The 22,571-nt window shown below is 38.9% G+C and overlaps 1 protein-coding gene across 1 annotated transcript in view; it reads right to left on the bottom strand.

Moving 5' to 3' along the window:
* Positions 1–2,371: 2,371 nt before the first annotated feature.
* The window catches only part of PRG4 (proteoglycan 4), a 73,223-nt gene continuing 53,023 nt past the window's right edge, over positions 2,372–22,571 (bottom strand). The window contains exons 21-28 of the mRNA XM_063426208.1: positions 20,955–21,353; positions 10,041–11,330; positions 9,154–9,234; positions 7,864–8,000; positions 6,474–6,630; positions 6,048–6,239; positions 4,324–4,449; positions 2,372–2,654 (exon numbers count right to left, since the gene is read on the bottom strand). Of these exons, the coding sequence (XP_063282278.1) occupies positions 2,554–2,654; positions 4,324–4,449; positions 6,048–6,239; positions 6,474–6,630; positions 7,864–8,000; positions 9,154–9,234; positions 10,041–11,330; positions 20,955–21,353 (2,483 nt within the window). The 3' untranslated portion in view covers positions 2,372–2,553. The remainder of the gene's footprint in view (positions 2,655–4,323; positions 4,450–6,047; positions 6,240–6,473; positions 6,631–7,863; positions 8,001–9,153; positions 9,235–10,040; positions 11,331–20,954; positions 21,354–22,571) is intronic.

Below are 22,571 nucleotides of genomic sequence, written 5' to 3'. Positions count from 1 at the left end.
ATGAGTAATTACTGTCGAAAACTGACACGCATCTTCTCCTGGGTATATGGGTATATGGGTAGCCTTAGGACCTCAATACAAAAAAAAAAACGTTTGATCATGTCTATAAACAGTTCAGGTGGACAGAGCAAATAGAGTGAGAAAGTTCGGTTGTTACATCCATGTCCCGCACTGTAAGTAGGCTGGTAGCCGGATCGAGGGCCGCTGCAATCTGTCAGCCGATGCCTTTGGTGTGCTTTAGTAAATGATCCGTTTTGGAGCCCGACCTGGCCTCTCCGCCTGCCATCCGGCTTGTCCGTTCCTGATGGTGACTCTCCGTCTGGGTTCCCCAGCTTGATTCGTGTGCGCGTTTTTGCGGTGTGCGAACAGATGCTGCGGTTTTCCGATGGTGTTGGCTTGGTTTCAGTCGCTTGTTGTAAGACACCTCAGGGCTCTGGGTCCGGTGCCTGGCTCCTCTACTCCCGCTCGCGTATGCAGGTAAGTGGGGTGTTGTATGTGTCGTATTGTGTTGTCTCCTTACATGGGTGCGAATTCTCCGTCGGCGATTTTTTCCTTTCTTCTTGTTCCAAGTGGGACTCCGCCATGTCGGGTCAAAGACGGTGGTTTTATTGATTTGTGGAGTCGATTTGCCCTGAGGAGGTTTAGGCCTTTTACGGGTCGCGGCCTTGCGTTCATCCTCCTGAGATTGGGCCTGTTGCACCGCCATCCACGCCTCTAGTCGTCGCCAGAGTCGTTGGAACGCTTTGTCTATGCGTCGTTGCGTGTGGTTTGGTGGGCCTTGTTGGACCGGTTCCGGCCCGCTCAGCCCTTGCCTCCGCCGGGAGAACTCGTCCGCCATCTTGGGCCTTACCGGTTGGGTTGATGTGAGGGTTGCTTGATCACTTAGTGAGTCCATGGGGCTAGCCCAGGGGGACCGGGATAACCCCCACCGGTCCAAAGGGGGGGATTGCAGGGCAGCAGACTTGCTTGCGGTCGCAGCCGGTTCTGTCCCGGGGGATCGGCCGACTCCCCCAGGTATCTGGCCGCCATTCCCGCTAGGCCGCATGTTCGGACAGTGTATTTCCAAGGTGCTGAGTCAGAAATAGGGACACCCTCGGGCACCCAATTGTTGCTGGAGTATTACACTATCTTCTCCTTTCTGTTTTTAAATCGATTCAAGAAGGATTTGTTTGGATTGAGTTCAGACGTGCAGGAGCTGCTAACAAACACGTCCGGCCATCTTGGCTGTCAGGCCCCGCCCCCCTGAAGTATCATAATTATAACAGTTCAGGCAGTTCATCATTCAATGTTATGACTTCCAGATTAACATCATTGTTGATAGCGCAACACTGCGCTGGTGACAGACCTGGTCCGATTCTCTCCTGTCCCTACAAGCCCTCCCTGCCTCCCTCCATTTTGTAGTTTTGAATTTTTTTATTTTTAATAATTTGATCTCCCTGTCCACCCACATGCTCAGAGTCGGTTACGACAGAAAGCAGAGTGGGCAGGGTTGCTTAGAGCTTTGCCCAGCACAGGTTTTCATATAAATTTATACGAGTGTGGGTTTTTAAATTTGAAAGAAAAAAAAAAACTTTTTTTTAAATTAAGGGTTAGAGTACCTCTTTAAGCCCATTATTTCTGCCCCTTGCTCCCAACTGGCAGTGTTTCTCTTTTTGCTTAAAAAAACAAAACCTGCTATACATGATGTCAAGCTTTTCTATAGTAGCAAAACTGAATTTCCAGGAAACCTTGTGCTGCTCAGTACTAATTATGGGGTAACCTTGTCAGTGATACAGAAAGTGAGCATTGTGATTGGCTGAGTCACTTCCTGGTCTGGGCAAAGTTTCATTTTAAGGATTGATAGTAAACGCAGGAATGTCAAATCTTAATGTGTTTTTTGTTTATTGTTTTTGCATTTATTTTAAAATGGTAGCCTATCAGCGCTGTTTATCCTGAAAATGTCTGTCTAAAAATTCACGTGAGCAGGAAATATAGCAATGCTAATCTACCAGAACCTGAACTGGTATTCCTGTATTTCAGCTATGTTACTTTTGTTTGTTTGTTTGTTTGTTTATCTTTTTATTCCTGGATAGCTCAGGCACAAGGGAAGCAAATGCTCCAGTTGTATTTAAAAGAAAAATACCACACACATATTATAGTAAATTAAAATATATTTAGTTAGAGGACAGCACAGAAGTAACTGCAGTACATGAAATATGTTATTTTAGAATCTGCTGGTGGCATATATTAAGCTCTTCAGATCTTCTTAATCTTCTTACTTGGGATCCTTATCAGTCAGCTTTGTGCTGAATATGTTGCACGTCAATTGAACCCCCTTTCCCCCTCCCTCCCCCCCCCCCCCCCCCTCTTGCATTTTAGGAGTCCCGCACATTCTGGGAGGAAAATTAGGAATTGCCAGTAGCTATATCCTCTATCTCTATTTCATTCTTTGTGAAAAGCTGACTGTTTTTTGTTTATTGGAGAATTACGTTTATGCACTTTGTATGTTTTATAGAGGCAAATGTTTTGTCTTTGTTAATAAAAAGTTCTCTTAGAAAGATTTTATTCTTGTTTTCATTCCTTGCACTTATACCAATCCTTTGTCGTTTTCTGTTCAGACTGAGTAGGCATTTTCACTGCTACTTTGCTGGACATGTTTATGTTGTAGTATTTTTCTGAGGGTGAAAGAAAAGGAAAAGTTACTACAAATATATTTAAACATTTTTGAAAGAATATTATCTATTCTCTCCTGTTATTATGTATCTAGTTTTTTTTTTTAACATTGCATTCTAATCCTAGTGGAAACAATAATGTACATAAATCCTAGAACTAGATCAGTTTAGCGTATGTGGCAAGAGTTATGGCAAAACGAACAAAAGAACTGAAAGATGCTCCTAAGCCAATTAATTATAGATGGGAATACATATAAATACCCTAGTACCTAGGTTCTGGACTATATCCATGGATTACAGATTTAGTAAATATTCAAATGAATAACAATGTCAGTCCTGTCCACCAAAACTAAACAAGAATGGTATAGGCCAGCGATGGCTAACCTTGACACCATAAATTGTTTCTGGACTACATTTCCCATGATGCTCAGCTAGCTTTTAGACTCTAAAAGCTAGCTGAGCATCATGGGAAATGTAGTCCAGAAACAATTTATGGTGTCAAGGTTAGCCATCACTGGTATAGGCCAAATTCAGCTATGGTCTGTCTCTGACTGCCTGCACCGTATTCATTAAAGGGACACTTTAGTCACCTGAACAACTTTAGCTTAAAGAAGCAGTTTTGGTGTATAGAACATGCCCCTGCAGCCTCACTGCTCAATCCTCTGTCATTTAGGAGTTAAATCCCTTTGTTTATGGACCCTAGTCACACCTCTCTGCATGTGACTTGCACAGCCTTCCATAAACACTTCCTGTAAAGAGAGCCCTATTTAGGCTTTCTTTATTGCAAGTTCTGTTTAATTAAGATTTTCTTATCCCCTGCTATGTTAATAGCTTGCTAGACCCTGCAAGAGCCTCCTGTATGTGATTCAAGTTCAATTTAGAGATTGAGATACAATTATTTAAGGTAAATTACATCTGTTTGAAAGTGAAACCAGTTTTTTTCTTTTTTCATGCAGGCTCTGTCAATCATAGCCAGGGGAGGTGTGGCTAGGGCTGCATAAACAGAAACAAAGTGATTTAACTCCTAAATGACAGTGAATTGAGCAGTGAAAGGGGAATGATCTATACACTAAAACTGCTTTATTTAGCTAAAGTAATTTAGGTGACTATAGTGTTCCTTTAACACGGCAGTATCTAGGATTATTCAACAGGAGGGTTAAATGCATCACACATCTATGTTTTGGGGCCAGTGATTATACTTTCCATGATAAGGACTGGTAATTTAGTCATGATTCTATAACTGGTGATGTCTTGATGATAACTAAAATATAGTTAATACAAATATAACGAAACGGAATATATATGAACTGTATTTGTGGGGCAGTTAAATATAATATGTTTTGATGCACCCCTTCCCATAATCTTGTAACACTTTTTTTATTTAGTATTTTAAAAAATATTTTAAAAAACGAATTGCAAGTGGTAGCCGTCTTACTCCAATTTGCATAATTATTATTTTCTGGTATTTGTCCTACTCTCTTGTTGAAAGCTGATCATTTCTGGAAGCTTTGAAAAGACTAGAACTCAGGAGCAATACGGCATTACAATACCATCTACCAATACCATCACCACCAAAGCAGTCACACCATTTGAAATATGAAGACCTAAGATTACCCAAACTGCTGAACTGAAAAAAATACTTTGTTCAATATGTATGTGCAAAGTAACTTACCTTTTGAGAAGACGTAATAATCAAATCCATCTTGCTTTTGAGGATTTGGCAAAGACACAGTAGATACAATGTTGTTTGGAATCCCTCGCCAAGTGGAACGAACAGAAACCTCTTCATGAAGAACACCTGGATAAGTACATTTCACATTGAGTATCAACACTACATTGTATAGTCAATGCTCAAAATTTCAAATCATACTCAGGCAGAACAGTTACTCAATACTGCAAGCCTGGAGATTCCATGGCTCACTCACTGGGGCTGAACTTTAACTGGTCAATGTCTCGTGGGTTAGTGGAAATCTTGAGCCCTGGTACAGTCACAGCATTACAGAGTCTGATATAATTACATTTTGATGAACAGATGAAAATTAGTCATATTTTGTATGTTTCCAGTTAAGCTGGGAATCACAAGAACTGGACTTTTTTTTCTTTTTTTTTTTTTTCTACAGAATTCTGGAAGTAATCCAGGGTGCAAACATATCTATACATCAAATTTGCAGACTCTGTTTCTTTGTTTGTGGTTTAAATGGACCCTCCAACCATCATGACAACTTATTTTCTTTAAAGGACCACTATTGTGCCAGGAAAACAAACTCGTTTTCCTGGCACTATAGGGTCTTTAGGTCCCCCCCACCCTCATGGCCCCCCTCCCGCCAGGCTAAGGGGTTAAACACTTACCTTTCTCCAGCGCCAGGCTCCCTCGGTGCTGGAAACTCTCCTCTCTCTCCCGACGTCAGCGCCGAATGCGCATGCGCGGCATGAACCGCGCGCACATTCAAACAGTGCATAGGAAAGCATTTCTCAATGCTTTCCTATGGACGTCCAGCGTCTTTTCACTGTGATTTTCACAGTGAGAAGCGCAGAAGCTCCTCTAGCAGCTGCCAGTGAGACCGCTACTAGAGGCTGGATTAACCCTAGTGTAAACATAGCAGTTTCTCTGAAACTGCTATGTTTACAGCTGCAGGGTTAACACTAGATGGACCTGGCACCCAGACCACTTCATTGAGCTGAAGTGGTCTGGATGCCTATAGTGGTCCTTTAAATAGATTATGGTGCATGAAAGTCCTCTGTCTCTGTGCACAGTGTCTTATAATTGCAGCAGTTAACAAAATTCACTGTAGTTTTAAAAATGCACTAAAGGCACCTGAACAAACACAGTTTAATGAAGTGGTTCTGGTGCAAATACCCTGGCTTAGCAGTGTAACAAGCTATATAATGCCCCCTCTAGTGGCTGTCACTTTGACAGCCACATAAGGACAGTCATGTAAACACTGCACTTTTGACTCCATGCATTTCTATGAGGAGATGCTGATTGGTTGCAGCATAGCGATTGCTACTATTTTCCCAATGAGGATGCATTGATAGGCTGAGATCATCAGTAATAATAATATCAGCCAGTGGTGTGAGACCAACGCACCAGAGTAAATAAGCTGAGTAAAATCCTTTTTTTTTAGTTTTGGGGACCTGAACAGGTAGTCTAACACTGCATCATTAGATATGCATGTTTGCATTCCTAAAGCTATAGTGTTCTTTGAATCTCATCCCTGATCCCATCAGCTAGATATGTCACAGAAGCCTATAATGTTCCTTGAGATTGTCTTGAACAATCAATTGTCCAGCTTTGGGTGGATATACTCAATATCAATGATTGGAATGAGAAGCAATATCTCAGAATATGCAAGGACAAGCATTTCCATCTTATATTAATTTATTTGATAGCTGTACCCAAAGGTGCTTGCTTGACATTTGTGAGAGTTCTGTGTATCTGTATTCGTTGTCTTATGATTTGCCGAGGAAAGCGATATTTCACTGTTTGTATGTTCTGTGGATAAATTGGGTATTGGACTGCTGGACGATTTCTTTTGGAACATTTTTTAGTCTGTTCCTGGCGATATGTGTACTTCTGAACATTCCCACCTGATAAAAGAAATTGGTTATTATTATTTCAATATGAAGCCAGGCAGAGGAGAGATTCTAAAGTAAGTTAACTCGGAATATCTAAGAGTGAATTATTTCAGATGAGAGAAAAGTGGTGAAGTAATGCAAAGAAGAGAACATGAATAAGTATTGCTATCATGAAATCCATATTAAGACATTGGTATAATAGCATTTATAGCCATTACTTATTAAAAGAAAAAGAACAGAACATACCGTTTTTGAAGAAATAGACGGACTCTGGCCTTGTTTTGACTCCAGCCACTGATAGCACTGCAGTTATTTTACCTTTAAGTCCTCCAAACCCTTTAACAATTTGTTTTGGATATCCAGGATCCATAGCATCATTGGTGAAACGCCAGTAATTTGGACCCTATTGGCAAATTAAAGGAAACAACCCATTTGACACAGAGAAATAATGCTCAAGAGATCATCATCCACATCATGTACAAAAGATACGCTCACTAGAACTTTGCTTCTGAAGCATGTAGCCCACGTCACCGCTATGCTATTAGCTAATAATCATAGCTAGCCTCAGTTATTCCAATCTAGGAATTTTCCAGTATAATTTGCCCTACTACATATGTATAAGCACTGATGCCAATGCCACAAGTAACAAGTTCAAAATTATTTGGATTAAATCACCAAGTGACAATGAGCTAAAGTGTTAATGGCAGTTATTCAACCCGAGACAAAACCCAACAGTAAGCAAAATACATGGGACACAATTGTAAAACTACCATCCAATTCCTCAAGGGTTAAGGGAGTGGGAAGGTTCTTTGACTGAGCATTAAAGGATATAGTATTTAGAACTTGCTGTTTAAGATTTTGTTGCTGGGTAGTGAAGACTGAATTTTTAGGACCATGTTCGTTACAGATTTTGTAGGTACAAACATTATTAGATCTTTAGATTTGCCATTCAAAATGCTTTTAGTAAAAACCAACTAAAGGAAATCCACCCCACTCCTGAGCAGATACTGTAGCATATGTCCAATATAATAACATTCTCAAATATATAAAGCAGGCCAAATAATCTTGTACTCACTATTGTCAGCCTCCAAAGGACAGTCAATCCCAAATTTGTTCCATTGAAAACATTACAAGACTAATTGTCAATCATTCGTTATTTACCCCTATAGGTACTAAAATTCAAATGTACTGATATTTCTTTATCCAAAATATCAGTGCCATACATAGTAGATACCGATCTGGGACAATTGTTTACAGATTTTGTGTCTATCTTCTTGATTAAGTCCCTAGGCGTGAGTAAAGCTGGTTAATTGTATACATGATTGTTGTAGGTCTTATTTTTAAAACAACTACTTACACCTCTGTGGTTACTGTATAAAAGTTAACAGAAGATTAAAGAGCTATAAAGACTAATTTAAATAACTTGAATTATTTTCCCACTCATGTAATCTGGCCTCTCACGGTTTGTTTCTTTATTTGACATTTTATGGTTCCTAGTTCCCGCTTCAAAACCTGTTTTTTTTATTTATTTTTTTATTGGTTCTTACCCTGACCCATCTCTTTAGTTTCCAAATTAAATTTAGATGTTTACCTTTATAATGTTTCCATTTATATTGTATTCCTTTTTAAATCTTACCTTGAAAAAGAAAGTCTTGCCACCACAGTTACATCGAGTGAACACTGTGTCAATCGGAGAAGGAATGCCCCATACCTCACTGATTTTGCGAGGTTTCTCTGTAACTCCTCCCTGGTTCAGCATCCAGAAATAATGACCTAAAAAGATCCAAAATAACCATTGCAATTTGTCTGTTTGCATGTTTGAGGTTAGCCCAGGAGTAACATATTTTTCTGAAAACTGCTCAATATATTCAAAAGAGCTGGTAATTGAGCTTAAAAAGACTAGGTCACCAAGCTAATGACGTGTTCAAACTATGGGTCTCTACCAAAACTATTTTAATTCAGCCAAAACATTTTGAAGGACTACTGCTGCTTTTACAATTACCTGATATTAAATTATGCTTTACATATATATATATATATATATATCATTTACGGTAGTAACATCACTGCAAATTTTAGATTTCTGTCGAAGAAAGCAAGTCTTATGATTTGACTCATGTGCAGATCTTTATTTTACATTGTATTGACTATCCACAGACTTCAGGTGGAAGGGGTTTTCAATCACATTTTTTCTCCACCATAACGTTCTTGGTAACGCCAAGCCTCAATAGCAAGCCAGTAACCAACCTCATGCTGATGATTTGCATTAACAATGAAACAGCTGTCCATGAGTGGTTCACTGGCTTTGCATCTTTCCCTAAGTTGTGTTTCAAAGCGGTTGTATACAGCAAACACAGACTCAAAGGAATCCATGTTAACATGGAACGAGGCAAAATTGTGATTCCTTGTTGAGCCAATTTGCATATGCCCACCCAGAATCTTGAATATAGGAATTTGGATGGAATTTCTAAAAAAATAAATAAAAAAAATATCCCTCCATTCATGCAGAGGAGGTATTTTCCAGTCTTAATAGATCTAGGAGTTGCTTATTACCATGTTTTTTTTGCTCCCCCAGAGCAATGAGAACCATTTCAAGTTTAGTCTTTCCCAAACACAGCACTTAGGATGTTGCCAAAGCCCTCATTTCCAGAGCCCTGGACAGCCTGGATATTCCCCATGAGTATATGCTGCATATAGTTTCCTTCCCATGTATTTCCTTTTAGATGGTCTTCAGAGCTTGGTGACCAGACTGGTGATCACATGAGCTGGACCCCTTTTTAAGTTTATTCTCAGAAGGAAATGAACTAACCCAAAGGTATGCGTATATTACTATACATAAATGTATGAAATAGCCAGAGAAGAACATTACAGTAACTATGAATACATTTTTGATCTTGTTGCAAAGTAACAGAAAGCACAATCTTACCTCGGAATACAACCATTGAACCATTATGGAGGGTTGTCATTCCATCTGCTGGAGGTCCAATGCACAAGTTCATCTGTGGGTCTATAGCAAAGTGTTGGGAGATGATTAAATATTTCTTAGTACTTCAAGTCGGGAAATGAATTAGTATTTAATTCAGTGTACATTTTTTGATATGAGCTTACTTATATAAATATCAGAGTAAAAAAAATACAAATATAAAGTAAATATCAGTAAAGTATTTATGCTGACTAATAAAAATTGTAGATAATTGACAAGGGATTAAGATATTTTAGGCCAGAATAGCCCAAATAAAAAAATAAATAAAGCAATCAGCTTTTTTTCCCCAAGCTTCCAACTCCTGGTGTAGGATGACTAACTCAATATTTTATTACTGAGATAACATGCCTAATGTTTCAATCCACATGCTATTTATTGGATTATTTATTTGGGTTTAAAAAATTTACGTTTCACTTCCTTAAGAATGTATTACATACGTTTAGCAGTAATATTTTCAAGTATGTTTAAATCTAGACCTTAGAGTTTGGTTATAATAAATAAATATTTTCTAGTGAGCCATTAGTCAGGGCTACTATTGACTTGAATAAATGTATTTATCTATATGTTCTAATGCATTCCTGCAAAATATCATCACTTTTTATGTTTCCTGTCAGTTACTGGAATAACTGATGCATATTTCTCAATTACTCGTTCTAGAAAATTAGAGCATGCATCGGCATACAGCCAACATATGGTAATTTAAGAAAATGTCCAACTTCTTGGGCCACAAATGAGTTAACACATTGCTGACTATTGCCCATAATGCTTATTTTAATTCTTACTCCCCTATTGAACAATATATAGATATAGATTCAATATTGCTTACTTACCATTTGGACTCCTGAACTTATTAAGTAGCAACAACCATGCTGTTGATTTATTTGTGTGTAGGCCTGGGACTCCTATTAAATTTGGAGTTTGAGGAATATTTGCCCTCCTTTTTATTTCCTCAATAAGCTGTATGAATCTTGATCCTGGTGGCTGATTCCATTTGGGCTGTAGGATAGTGGTTATTGTGTGATGTGAGGGTACTTTAATCTGGTCAGAACCAGGTTGCCTTATCTCTGATGATGGTGTACTTACTGGTTGTCTCATTTCAATGCATACTTGTGTCAAGCGCTGGAGATCAATCTCTGATATTTGTATCTTGTTTTCTGGATCCTTTAGCAAATCACAGATGTGCAATGGGTCAATGGTCAAGGGATAGTTGGTTTCATTCTTATTTTCCATTTCTTCAATGCCAATTGGTCTGGCTGTAATGTAACTCCTAGGCTTTTGTGTAATGGAATCTTCTTTACCAGGTGGGTTTGTACTTCGTGACAGGATAGGTGATTTTGTGGTCATGTGTGTTTGACTATATTGAGGCATATTCGTAGATGAAGACTTGGTAAACATGTTATCTTTTGGAGTAAAGTTAAAGACATCCTTTGTTGTTGCTCCTTCTGGTTTTTGAGTTGTGGTTATTCTTTGTTCCATATCGGTCTTGGGTTTTATTGTAGTCTTGGGTAACAGATTGAGATCCTTTTCAGGTTGTCTTGTAGTGTATTTCAGAGACTCATCAGTGGATGTTGTTCTTTCTTGATGGCTTACAGATGGTTCGATTGTGGATTTTTGTGATTCAGCATCATTGAAATTTATGACAGTGGAAATTTTACCCATATCGCCATCCATTAGGGTTACTGTCTCCTTTGTCTGCACAGAAGCTGAAGATGGGGTGTCACCAGCAGACTTTGTGGTTGTATCAATTTTTGTTCCTGCAGTTGGTGATGTATTTTCATTGGTCATTTGAGTACTCAACCTGTTTTCAATACTTTCCACTGGAGTGCTTGATATGTCTGGCATTTTTGTTTCTGTTCCAACAGTTATCGTAGTTGTACTTTCCCCAGATAGATTATGTGTATGTTCGACTGCCTTAAGTGTAGTGGGCCCTACATTAGTTGGTGATGGGGAGGTACTTTTATTAAAACTAGAAGTTGGGTCTTTTGTTGGTCCTGTTGAAATAATATCACTTAACCTTGTGTTTGTAGTTTCCTGTAATCCTTGAGAATTTGTTGTTTGACTATTACCATATGATTTAAGGTCTTTGGTACTTTGTTCCTGGACAGGGGCCAATGTGCTCGCTGTAAAATCAAAAGAATTTGTATGTAAATTATTCAGTGTTTCAGCTGTCACATCTTTCATACTTTCTACATAATTACCATTATTTAATGAAGTTACATTTTCTAATTCGATTACACCGGAATGCTGCTCACCACTCACTAAAATTGGGCTTTGTGTACTTGAGATATTTACAAAAGGTAAGTACACATCTGCCCTTGTATTAGAACTAGCAAACTGCTTTGGACCTAATGTTCTAAGAAGAATTGTTAGTGTCTTGCTTATACTTCCCTTCTCACTCACAGTTGTCGGGAATATGCTGTTTATTCCAGTGTTAATAGGTACATTTAACATCTGGTCTTTTTCGGTTTGTGCACTAGCTGAAGATACACCCTCTGTGGTTATTGCATTAGTAACTGAAGATTCTTTGCTACTTTTGCTTATTAACTCAGAATCCACTGGAGATGGGTCTGGTTTTCCTGGATATCTTAATGTTGAATGATCTAAATCGCTGATAATGGCAGTAGATAAATCACCATCAGTTAGGGGTGAGTATTTAGTTAATCCATGTGAGATTATATTAGGTATAGTTGATTTTTCTGCATCATGTTTTACAGCATGTGAACTCAACATCAGCTCTGTTCTCATGCCCATGGTGACTGAAGGAAAATTGTGTTGTTTTTTACTTGTAACCAAGGTGGTCTGGAGGCCAATATCATCTGTCTCCATTCTTTGAATGTCCTCTACATTCTCTTTGACTAATGGAGATGGATTTTTACTGATACTTTCATCCAAAACAGAACTAAAAGGTTCCTCAGCCTTTATTGTAGACACAATATCCTCTTTAGCAACAATTGTCGTAGAGGTGCCAAAGCTGAACTTTCTTGCATGGGTAACATCTGTAAGCAGTGCCTGCTCTGTATTTGTTCCTGATGCCTCTGTTGGATACAGTATACTTGGCTTCCAGGTAAATGGTTCACTGCTATCTCTTGATTGTGTTGTCCTTTCTCCAAAATATGGACTTGTTTTCCCAGTTACTGTAGTTGTTTTTTCTTCTTTTTGGTCAGTCTGTATTGTACTATCAGTAGATTCACCAATACCTTCTGAAACCATTCCTTCACTTACCCTATCACTTTTTGGCTCCTGGGTAGTGTAAATGGTTTCCTTTGGACTAGTACTTCTAGAACTCAGCAAATCAGGTACCCTTTCTGTTGCGGTACCTAGGAAATTCTCTGTACTATCCGCTTCTGAGATTATTGTTAACAATGGACTTACAGTTTCATTAATTTTTAGAAGGTTGGGTTGTTCTGTATGTACTATTTTAGAACTATCTATGCCAGGTCCTTTACTAGAAACAAAAGGAGGGAGGGAGCCAAGGACATCAGGTACCACAGTTTCATTGCTAACGCTAACTGCAATAGATGTTGAGGTATTTTCATTTATATCTTGGGATGTATCAACTTCATTCAATTGCTCTACATCATATTTTGGTGTACCCTGTATGTCTGCATGTGTGTCCAGTGTTGAAGAAATGGTGGAACTATTTGGATTCTCTGCATCCGTCATTATAGTGGTTGAATGGCCTAGAGGTAGTTGTGTTATTATAGGTATATCCAGGTTTCCTATAACAATGGTTGAATTGGGATCGTATAAAACTACACTTGTTCTTGAATCGCCATGGCTGGTATCATCAGTGATTAGATTTGTTTTGCTATATGCTTCAGTAGCTTGCGTCAAAAGAGGCTGTTGCGATTTTTTTGTAGCCAATATTGTAGGTGAATGAAAAGTTCCTACAGTGGTCGTTATCACTCTTATATCATTAAGTGCAGTGGAGTATTCTGTACTATCACTAGTGGCATCTGACACCACAGTAGTATGTTCAGTCCTTTTTGCAGTATAGCCTGACATTTCTTGACTCAGAACATCAGTTGGATGTGGCTCTCCTGTAACAATGTCTGGACTTATTGTAGAGTCTTTGGTGGAGGCAGAACTAATACCATGAGTTGGTGATAATGTATCAATACCAGAAACTACAGCCTCACTAACCCTGGCTGAGAATTCTCTATTTTGGTCTGCAGGCAATGAAGTAATTGAAGACTGATATGAGCTATGCTTTGTTACTGTCTCAAGGGATTTGTTATCTAGTGTTGTAAAACTAGAGATTTTTTTTGTAATGGTCTCCACCTTGATGGTTGTTGAATTTTCATTTAGAGTCTCTGAAGCTCTGGTTATATTTTCTGCCTGTCTCACACTTGATGTCTCAGTTGTTTGTGTTTCTCCAATTTCTATAGACTTGCTAAATATGGTTGACAAATCTGTACTTAATTTATCAGGCAATGATGTTATTGGGGACAGATCTGAGCTTTGATTTTCTGTGGCCATAATTGATTTGGTATCCAATATAGTGAAGCTATGCAATGATTTTGTACTTGTCCCCACAGTGACAAGTGTTGAAAGGTTTTCTTGAGTCTTGGTACTGTCAGGTATATTCTCTGTCTGTCTCACGCTTGGAATCTCACTTGGTTGACCTGAATGATCTGTGCTCAGTGCATACGTCTTATGTGTTTCTCCTGTAAGTCTGTCTGTATTTACTAGAGTCTCTATGGTGGAGATAGAATTAGGGTCATCAATAGGTGATAATGTTGTAATGTTGTCAGTATCTATAATCTTGCTAAAAATGGTTGCTGCAATTGTTCCAACTGAGACAGATGTTGAATGGTCTTCTAAAATCTGTGTTCTTTCAGGTATATTCTCTGTCTGTCTCACACTTGTTTGACCTGAATGATCTGGAGTCAGTGTATTAGTTATATGTGTTTCTCCTGTAACCCTGTCTGGATTTTCTGTTGTCTCTATGATGGGGGTAGATTGAACATCATCATTAGTTGATAATGTATGATCACTACCAGTATCTACAGTCTTGCTAAACATGGTTGACAAATCTGTTTTCAACTCTTCAGGTGGTGTGGTTACAATGGACAGATCTGAGCTTTGCTTTTCTGTAGCCTCGACTGATTTGGTATCCAATGTTGTAAAGCTAGTCAATTCTTTTGTAACTGTCCCCTCTGTAACAGATGTTGATTGGTCTTCTAGAGTCTTTGTACTGTCAGGTATATTCTCTGTCTGTCTCACGCTTAGTGTCTCACTTGGTTGACCTGAATAATCTGGGGTCGGTGGATTAGTTATATGTATTTTTTCTGTAACTCTGTCTACCTCTACTGTAGTCTCTATAGTGGAAGTAGAGCTAATATCAGCAGTAGGTTTCAGTGTAAAACCTGGTGCTTCACGCGTTTGGCCTAAATGCTCTGTGCTTGGTGTGTTCGTTGTATGTGTTTCTCCTGTAACCCTGTCCGTATTGCCTATTGTCTCTATGATGGGAGTAGATTGAACATCATCATTAGGTGACAATGTATTATCACTACCAATGTCTACAGTCTCCCTAAACATAGTTGACAAATCTGTATTTAATTCATTAGGCAGTGTTATTACCAGGGTCAGATCTGAGCTTTGCTTTTCTGTAGCCTCAACTGATTTGATATCCAACGTTGTGAAGCTAGATAATTGTTTTGTTGATGTCTCCACTTTGACAGGTGTTGAATGGTCTTCTAGAGTCTGTCTACTGTCAGGTATATTGTCTGTCTGTCTCACACTTTCTGCCTCACTTGGTTTAACTGAATGATCTGGGGTCAGTGTATTAGTTATATGTGTTTCTTCTGAAACCCTGTCTACACTTGCTGTAGTCTCAATGGGGTTGGTAAAACTAGTATCAGAATCAGATGTCACAGTTTGTGTCTCACTTGGTTGAAATGAATGATCTGTGCTTGGTGGATTAGTTGTATGTGTTTCTTCTGTAACCCTGTCTACCCTTGCTGTACTCTCTATAGTGGAGGTAGAACTAATATCAGCAGTTGGTGTCTTGGTCATACCTGGTGTTTCATGAGTTTGGCCTAAATGCTCTGTTCTTGGTGCGTTAGTTGTATGTGTTCCTCCTGTAACCCTGTCCAGATTTTCTGTTGTCTCTATGATGGGGGTAGATTGAACATCATCATTAGTTGATAATGTATGATCACTACCAGTATCTACAGTCTTGCTAATCATGGTGGACAAATCCGTTTTCAACTCTTCGGGTAGTGTGGTTACAATGGACAGATCTGAACTTTGCTTTTCTGTAGCGTCAACTGATTTGGTATCCAATGTTGTAAAGCTAGTCGATTTTTTTGTAACTGTCCCCTCTGTAACAGGTGTTGATTGGGCTTCTAGAGTCTGTGTACTGTCAGGTATATTCTCTGTTTGTCTCATGCTTGGTGTCTCACTTGGTTGACCTGAATGATCTAGAGTCAGTGCATTAGTTATATGTGTTTCTCCTGTAGCCCTAACTGGATTTCCTGTTGTCTCTATGGTGGGGGTAGGTTGAACATCATCATTAGGTGATAATGTTTTAATGCTATCAGTATCTATTGTCTTGCTAAATATGGTTGACAAGTCTGTATTTAGCTTACCAGGCAATGTGGTTCTAGGGGACAAATCTGAGGTTTGTTTTTCTGTAGCCTCGACTGATATAGTATCCAATGTTGTGAAGCTAGACAATGTTTTTTTATTTGACCCCTCTGACACAGGTGTTGAGTGGTCTTCTAGAGTCTGTGTACTTTTAGGTATATTGTCTGTCTGTCTCACACTTTGTGTCTCACTTGGTTTAACTGAATTAGTTATCGGTGTTTCTTCTGTAACCCTGTCTCCACTTGCTGTAGTCTCTATGGTGGAGGTAGAACTAATATCAGCAGTAGGTGTCTTGGTCACACCTGGTGCTTCATGTGTTTGGCCTAAATGCTCTGTGCTTGGTGTGTTTGTTGTATGTGTTTCTCCTGTCACCCTGTCCAGATTGCCTGTTGTCTCTATGATGGGAGTAGATTGAAAATCATCATTAGGTGACAATGTATTATCACTATCAATGTCTACAGTCTCCCTAAACATAGTTGACAAATCTGTATTTAATTCATTAGGCAGTGTTGTTACCATGGTCAGATCTGAGCTTTGCTTTTCTGTAGCCTCAACTGATTTGGTATCCAACATTGTGAAGCTAGATAATTGTTTTGTTGATGTCTCCACTTTGACAGGTGTTGAATGGTCTTCTAGAGTCTGTGTACTGTCAGTTATATTGTCTGTCTGTCTCATACTTTGTGCCTCACTTGGTTTAACTGAATGATCTGCGGTCAGTGGATTAGTTATATGTATTTCTCCTGTAACCCTGTCTACCTTTACTGTAGTCCCTATAGTGGAAGTAGAGCTAATATCAGCTGTAGACTTCTGTGTAACACCTGGTGCTTCACTCGTTTGGCCTAAATGCTCTGTGCTTGGTGTGGTCGTTGTATATGTTTCTCCTGTCACCATGTCCGAATTGCCTGTTGTCTCTATGATAGGAGTAGATTGAACATCATCATTAGGTGACAATGTATTATCACTATCAATTTCGACAGTCTCCCTAAACATAGTTGACAAATCTGTATTTAATCCATTAGGCAGTGTTGCTATCAGGGTCAGATCTGAGCTTTGCTTTTCTGTAGCTTCAACTGATTTGGTATCCAGCGTTGTGAAGCTAGCTAATTGTTTTGTTGATGTCTCCACTGTGACAGGTGTTGAATGGTCATCTAGAGTCTGTGTACTGTCAGGTATATTCTCTGTCTGTCTCACACTTGGTGTCTCACTTGGTTGACCTGAATGATCTAGAGTCAGTGCATTAGTTATATGTGTTTCTCCTGTAGCCCTAACTGGATTTCCTGTTGTCTCTATGGTGGGGGTAGGTTGAACATCATCATTAGGTGATAATGTTTTAATGCTGTCAGTATCTATTGTCTTGCTAAATATGGTTGACAAATCTGTATTTAGCTTACCAGGCAATGGGGTTCTTGGGGACAAATCTGAGGTTTGTTTTTCTGTAGCATCGACTGATATAGTATCCAATGTTGTGAAGCTAGACAATGTTTTTTTATTTGACCCCTCTGACACAGGTGTTGAGTGGTCTTCTAGAGTCTGTGTACTATCAGGTATATTGTCTGTCCGTCTCACACTTTGTGTCTCACTTGGTTTAACTGAATGATCTGGGGTCAGTGTATTAGTTATATGTGTTTCTTCTGTAACCCTGTCTACACTTGCTGCAGTCTCAATGGGGGAGGTAAAACTAGTACCAGCATCAGATGTCTTTGTCACAGTTTGTGTCTCACTTGGTTGAACTGAATGATTTGTGCTTGGTGGATTAGTTGTATGTGTTTCTCCTGTAACCCTGTCTACCCTTGCTGTAGTCTCTATGGTGGAGGTAGAACTAATATTAGCAGTTGGTGTAATACCTGGTGTTTCATGAGTTTGGCCTAAATGCTCTGTGCTTGGTGCGTTAGTTGTATGTGTTCCTTCTGTAACCCTGTCCAGATTTTCTGTTGTCTCTATGATGGGGGTAGATTGAACATCATCATTAGTTGATAATGTATGATCACTACCAGTATCTACAGTCTTGCTAAACATGGTTGACAAATCTGTTTTCAACTCTTCAGGTAGTGTGGTTACAATGGACAGATCTGAGTTTTGCTTTTCTCTAGCCTCGATTGATTTGGTATCCAATGTTGTAAAGCTAGTCGATTTTTTTATAACTGTACCCTCTGTAACAGATGTTGATTGGTCTTCTAGAGTCTTTGTACTGTCAGGTATATTCTCTGTCTGTCTCACGCTTAGTGTCTCACTTGGTTGACCTGAATGATCTGGGGTCAGTGGATCAGTTATATGTATTTCTCCTGTAACTCTTTCTACCCTTACTGTAGTCTCTATAGCGGAGGTAGAGCTAATATCAGCAGTAGGTTTCAGTGTAACACCTGGTGCTTCACGCGTTTGGCCTAAATGCTCTGTGCTTGGTGTGTTTGTTGTATGTGTTTCTCCTGTCACCCTGTCCGGATTGCCTGTTGTCTCTATGATGGGAGTAGATTGAACATCATCATTAGGTGACAATGTGTTATCACTACCAATGTCGACAGTCTCCCTAAACATAGTTGGCAAATCTGTATTTAATTCATTAGGCAGTGTTGTTATCAGGGTCAGATCTGAGCTTTGCTTTTCTGTAGCCTCAGCTGATTTGGTATCCAGTGTTGTGAAGCTAGATAATTGTTTTGTTGATGTCTCTACTGTGACAGGTGTTGAATGGTCTTCCAGAGTCTGTGTACTGTCAGGTATATTCTCTGACTGTCTCACGCTTGGTGTCTCACTTGGTTGACCTGAATGATCTAGAGTCAGTGCATTAGTTATATGTGTTTCTCCTGTAGCCCTAACTGGATTTCCTGTTGTCTCTATGGTGGGGGTAGGTTGAACATCATCATTAGGTGATAATGTTTTAATGCTGTCAGTATCTATTGTCTTGCTAAATATGGTTGACAAATCTGTATTTAGCTTACCAGGCAATGGGGTTCTTGGGGAGAAATCTGAGGTTTGTTTTTCTGTAGCCTCGACTGATATAGTATCCAATGTTGTGAAGCTAGACAAGGTTTTTTTATTTGATCCCTCTGACACAGGTGTTGAGTGGTCTTCTAGAGTCTGTGTACTGTCAGGTATATTGTCTGTCCATCTCACACTTTGTGTCTCACTTGGTTTAACTGAATGTTCTGGGGTCAGTGTATTAGTTATATGTGTTTCTTCTGTAACCCTGTCTACACTTGCTGCAGTCTCAATGGGGGAGGTAAAACTAGTATCAGCATCAGATGTCTTTGTCACAGTTTGTGTCTCACTTGGTTGAACTGAATGATCTGTGCTTGGTGGATTAGTTGTATGTGTTTCTCCTGTAACCCTGTCTACCCTTGCTGTAGTCTCTATTGTGGAGGTAGAACTAATATCAGCAGTTGGTATCTTGGTCATATCTGGTGTTTCATGAGTTTGGCCTAAATGCTCTGTGCTTGGTGCGTTAGTTGTATGTGTTCCTTCTGTAACCCTGTCCAGATTTTCTGTTGTCTCTATGATGGGGGTAGATTGAACATCATCATTAGTTGATAATTTATGATCACTACCAGTATCTACAGTCTTGCTAAACATGGTTGACAAATCTGTTTTCAACTCTTCAGGTAGAGTGGTTACAATGGACAGATCTGAGTTTTGCTTTTCTGTAGCCTCGACTGATTTGGTATCCAATGTTGTAAAGCTAGTCAATTTTTTTGTAACTGTCCCCTCTGTAACAGATGTTGATTGGTCTTCTAGAGTCATGGTACTGTCAGGTATATTCTCTGTCTGCCTCACGCTTGTTGTCTCACTTGGTTGACCTGAATGATCTGGGGTCAGTGGATCAGTTATATGTATTTCTCCTGTCACTCTTTCTACCATTACTGTAGTCTCTATGGTGGAGGTAGAACTAATATCAGCAGTAGGTTTCTGTGTAACACCTGGTGCTTCACGCGTTTGGCCTAAATGCTCTGTGCTTGGTGTGTTTGTTGTATGTGTTTCTCCTATAACCCTGTCCGGATTGCCTGTTGTCTCTATGATGGGAGTAGATTGTCCATCATCATTAGGTGATAATGTATTATCACTAGGAATTGTTTCAGCTTCTATAGGAGTTGTACATGTAATGCAGTGTGTAAGTGATGTAGCATCAGAAATAATGAGCAACTGACCTTGACTTGGTGTACCCACTGTCATGTCTGTACTGTGAACTTCTGTTCCTTTGTGTGATGTTGTATTAAGGGGCATGGCACTGGGAACATTTTCTGCAACTTCCTTCTCTCTGATATTTGTTGACTGGTCTGTCTGTTTTTGCGTTGTTTTATCTTCTCTCTGTTCCATGTTTAGGGTCTCATCCATCAGCGTTGGCCACTGCGTCACATATTGTGTATGTGCAGCCTGATCTTGTGTATTAACTAAATTAGAGATTGTTACTATGTGATTTATATCTGTATCTTCACTATTAAGTGGTTTTGCTTCTATACGTTGCGTGAAGTCTGTTTTAAAGTTAAAAATAGCGGGACTTGCTAGATTTACTATTTTTATTGGCCCACTTTCACTAGGTGCCCAATTTGTTAGACTTAAATATGAATTACTCAATAGGGGTTTTTCTGTTCTTAGTATATTTTCTACATTCGGTATTTCAGTATTTGCGTGTGGATAATGCTCAGAATCACTGGGGAAGGAATTTGTATTAGTGTTAAGAATGACTTCTGTGACAGCAGAAAATGGCCTACTATCAAAAACTGTGGGTAAATAATTTAAAATTTCCATAGGTACATTTAATTTCTCTGGGCTTTTTGATAAAAGAGTTGGCAAACTTGCTGCATCATTTAGTTTTGTGCTAAATGCTGAATTTGCTGTGTTTGGTTCTCCTGTTATTTTTAACCCTTCTGTACTTAAGCTTGGACTCATTTTAACATCTGCATTATTTCCTACCATTGTTTCATCATTAAAAGGATTATTACTATAAACTGGTGACTTATTGACAGTCTGGGCGTAAGGTGGAGAATTTGCTGTCGCTGTTTCAGGTCTACTTGCGAGAGTCGTATCCTCCTGTAGATGCTTTGTAGTTGGGTCAGTGTTTTGAGAATACTTTGTATATGTTTCAGTAGCATTTTCTTGTTGGATACTACTCGTCAAAACAATAACAGATTCCATGTATTTGTCATTACTTGTAAATTTCTTACTTAGTTGATAAGGCTTGTCTGGTCCCAGGGATGGTTGTTTGGTTTTGTCCTCCGGAGAAGTAGAATGTTGTATGAGTGTACTCATAGTTGGATTCCTTAAAGTATGTTCTTCACTAGGTAAAATGCTTGTTGATGTGCTTGTTGCTGTTTTATTAGATGCTATATCTTTCTCTGTGGATGCTTTGGGTGATGTTCCAACGGTGTCCTCTGGTTTAGCAGTACTTTGGAAGTCCTTAGTTGTCAACTTAGTTGTGACTTCAGTTGTTGTTGAAGGTGATGTTTGGAAAAAGTCCATTCCACTTCCATCATCTCCAGAACCATCATCTTTAAATGTAGGTTCAGGTGTTGGAGGAAATTCCTTCTCTTTTCGTCTCTTTGGTGGCACTAGTGGTTTTTCATCTGGAAAAAAGTAAATGATTAAATTGTACTCTCATATTATATAATAAACCTAAGTTTACCTGAGTTTATCCAACCTCTCTTTTCTTGGAGCTTGAGATGGTTGGTGTATATGACTATATCACAGAACTCCACAACAATACAACTCACAATTAAGGAAATGAAAGCTACAGTAGACAAGTTTATACAACTTTACAAAAAAAAAAAAAAAAAACAATTGTCCTTTTGTACACAGTTTACTTAAAATGCAATTAAGCCATAGTCACATAACAATTATTATAAATACCCTCTACAATAGTCAAAGCATCAGCCGCTAACTCCATTACTTCTCATGAATACTAATGGAAAACAGATAATAGAATAACTTATAAATGTTTAACTATTTAACGTATAATCAACATGGTCCAGAACAGTGAGTACTTCCAAACTTTTAACTATTTTGGCTGAAAGTCTTTGTAATTCCAGGATGCTTTATTAATTGAGCTAATCACACGCCAATAAAGTGAATCACAGTATGAACAGACTGTTAGGTTTTAGTTGATCAATGCATACAGTTGTGAAGCCTGTTTCAGCTGCTCATAAACTCAATCCTTGGGACCATTTATATTTTGCCTGGTTCTTCAGCTACCAGGCATCAACTCCAAAGCCTATCAGTATGCGGCCATTAAACATAAAACCATAAAAACAAGCCCAGTTTAGTCTGCCCTAGGAAGTAATCTTTTTTAGCTTGTGCATCAACAACCCAGACTAATTTAATTGTACTTCGTTCTCACTGTATCCCACTGAAAGTGCTTATCCAAAGTGACTACTGATTTGAATCATGGAACATCAGAGAAATACCACATTGATGTACAATACAACAACAACAACAAAATCAGGGTAATATTGGCACCTTGACTACCTGGACACAGATAGTTTGAGGTTAACCCTTAATGCCATATGCGGATTATATGTTAGAGCCCAGGAGAATGGGCATCCCCCCTGCTCGACGTGGTATGAAGAATGGGATATAAATCACTTATCTAGCATTTACTCAATATTACTGGAGTCTCAGGGGACGCCAATATGTTTATGCAATTTATGCAAGAGAGAGTATTGACTATGTATGACTCTCTACATGACATATGCAGTTGCTGTGATTTTTTTTGTTCTGCCGCAAATTCGGAGTCACTAATGGTCAGATTTTGTAGTATGGAACATATCAGTAACAGCTACTTTACA

This window comes from Pelobates fuscus, chromosome 7 (assembly GCF_036172605.1).
Source record: "Pelobates fuscus isolate aPelFus1 chromosome 7, aPelFus1.pri, whole genome shotgun sequence".
In the NCBI taxonomy this organism is placed as follows: Eukaryota; Metazoa; Chordata; class Amphibia; order Anura; family Pelobatidae; genus Pelobates; species Pelobates fuscus.
The sequence above is the reverse complement of the archived record's forward strand: the minus strand, read 5'-3'. Positions and strand labels throughout refer to the sequence as shown.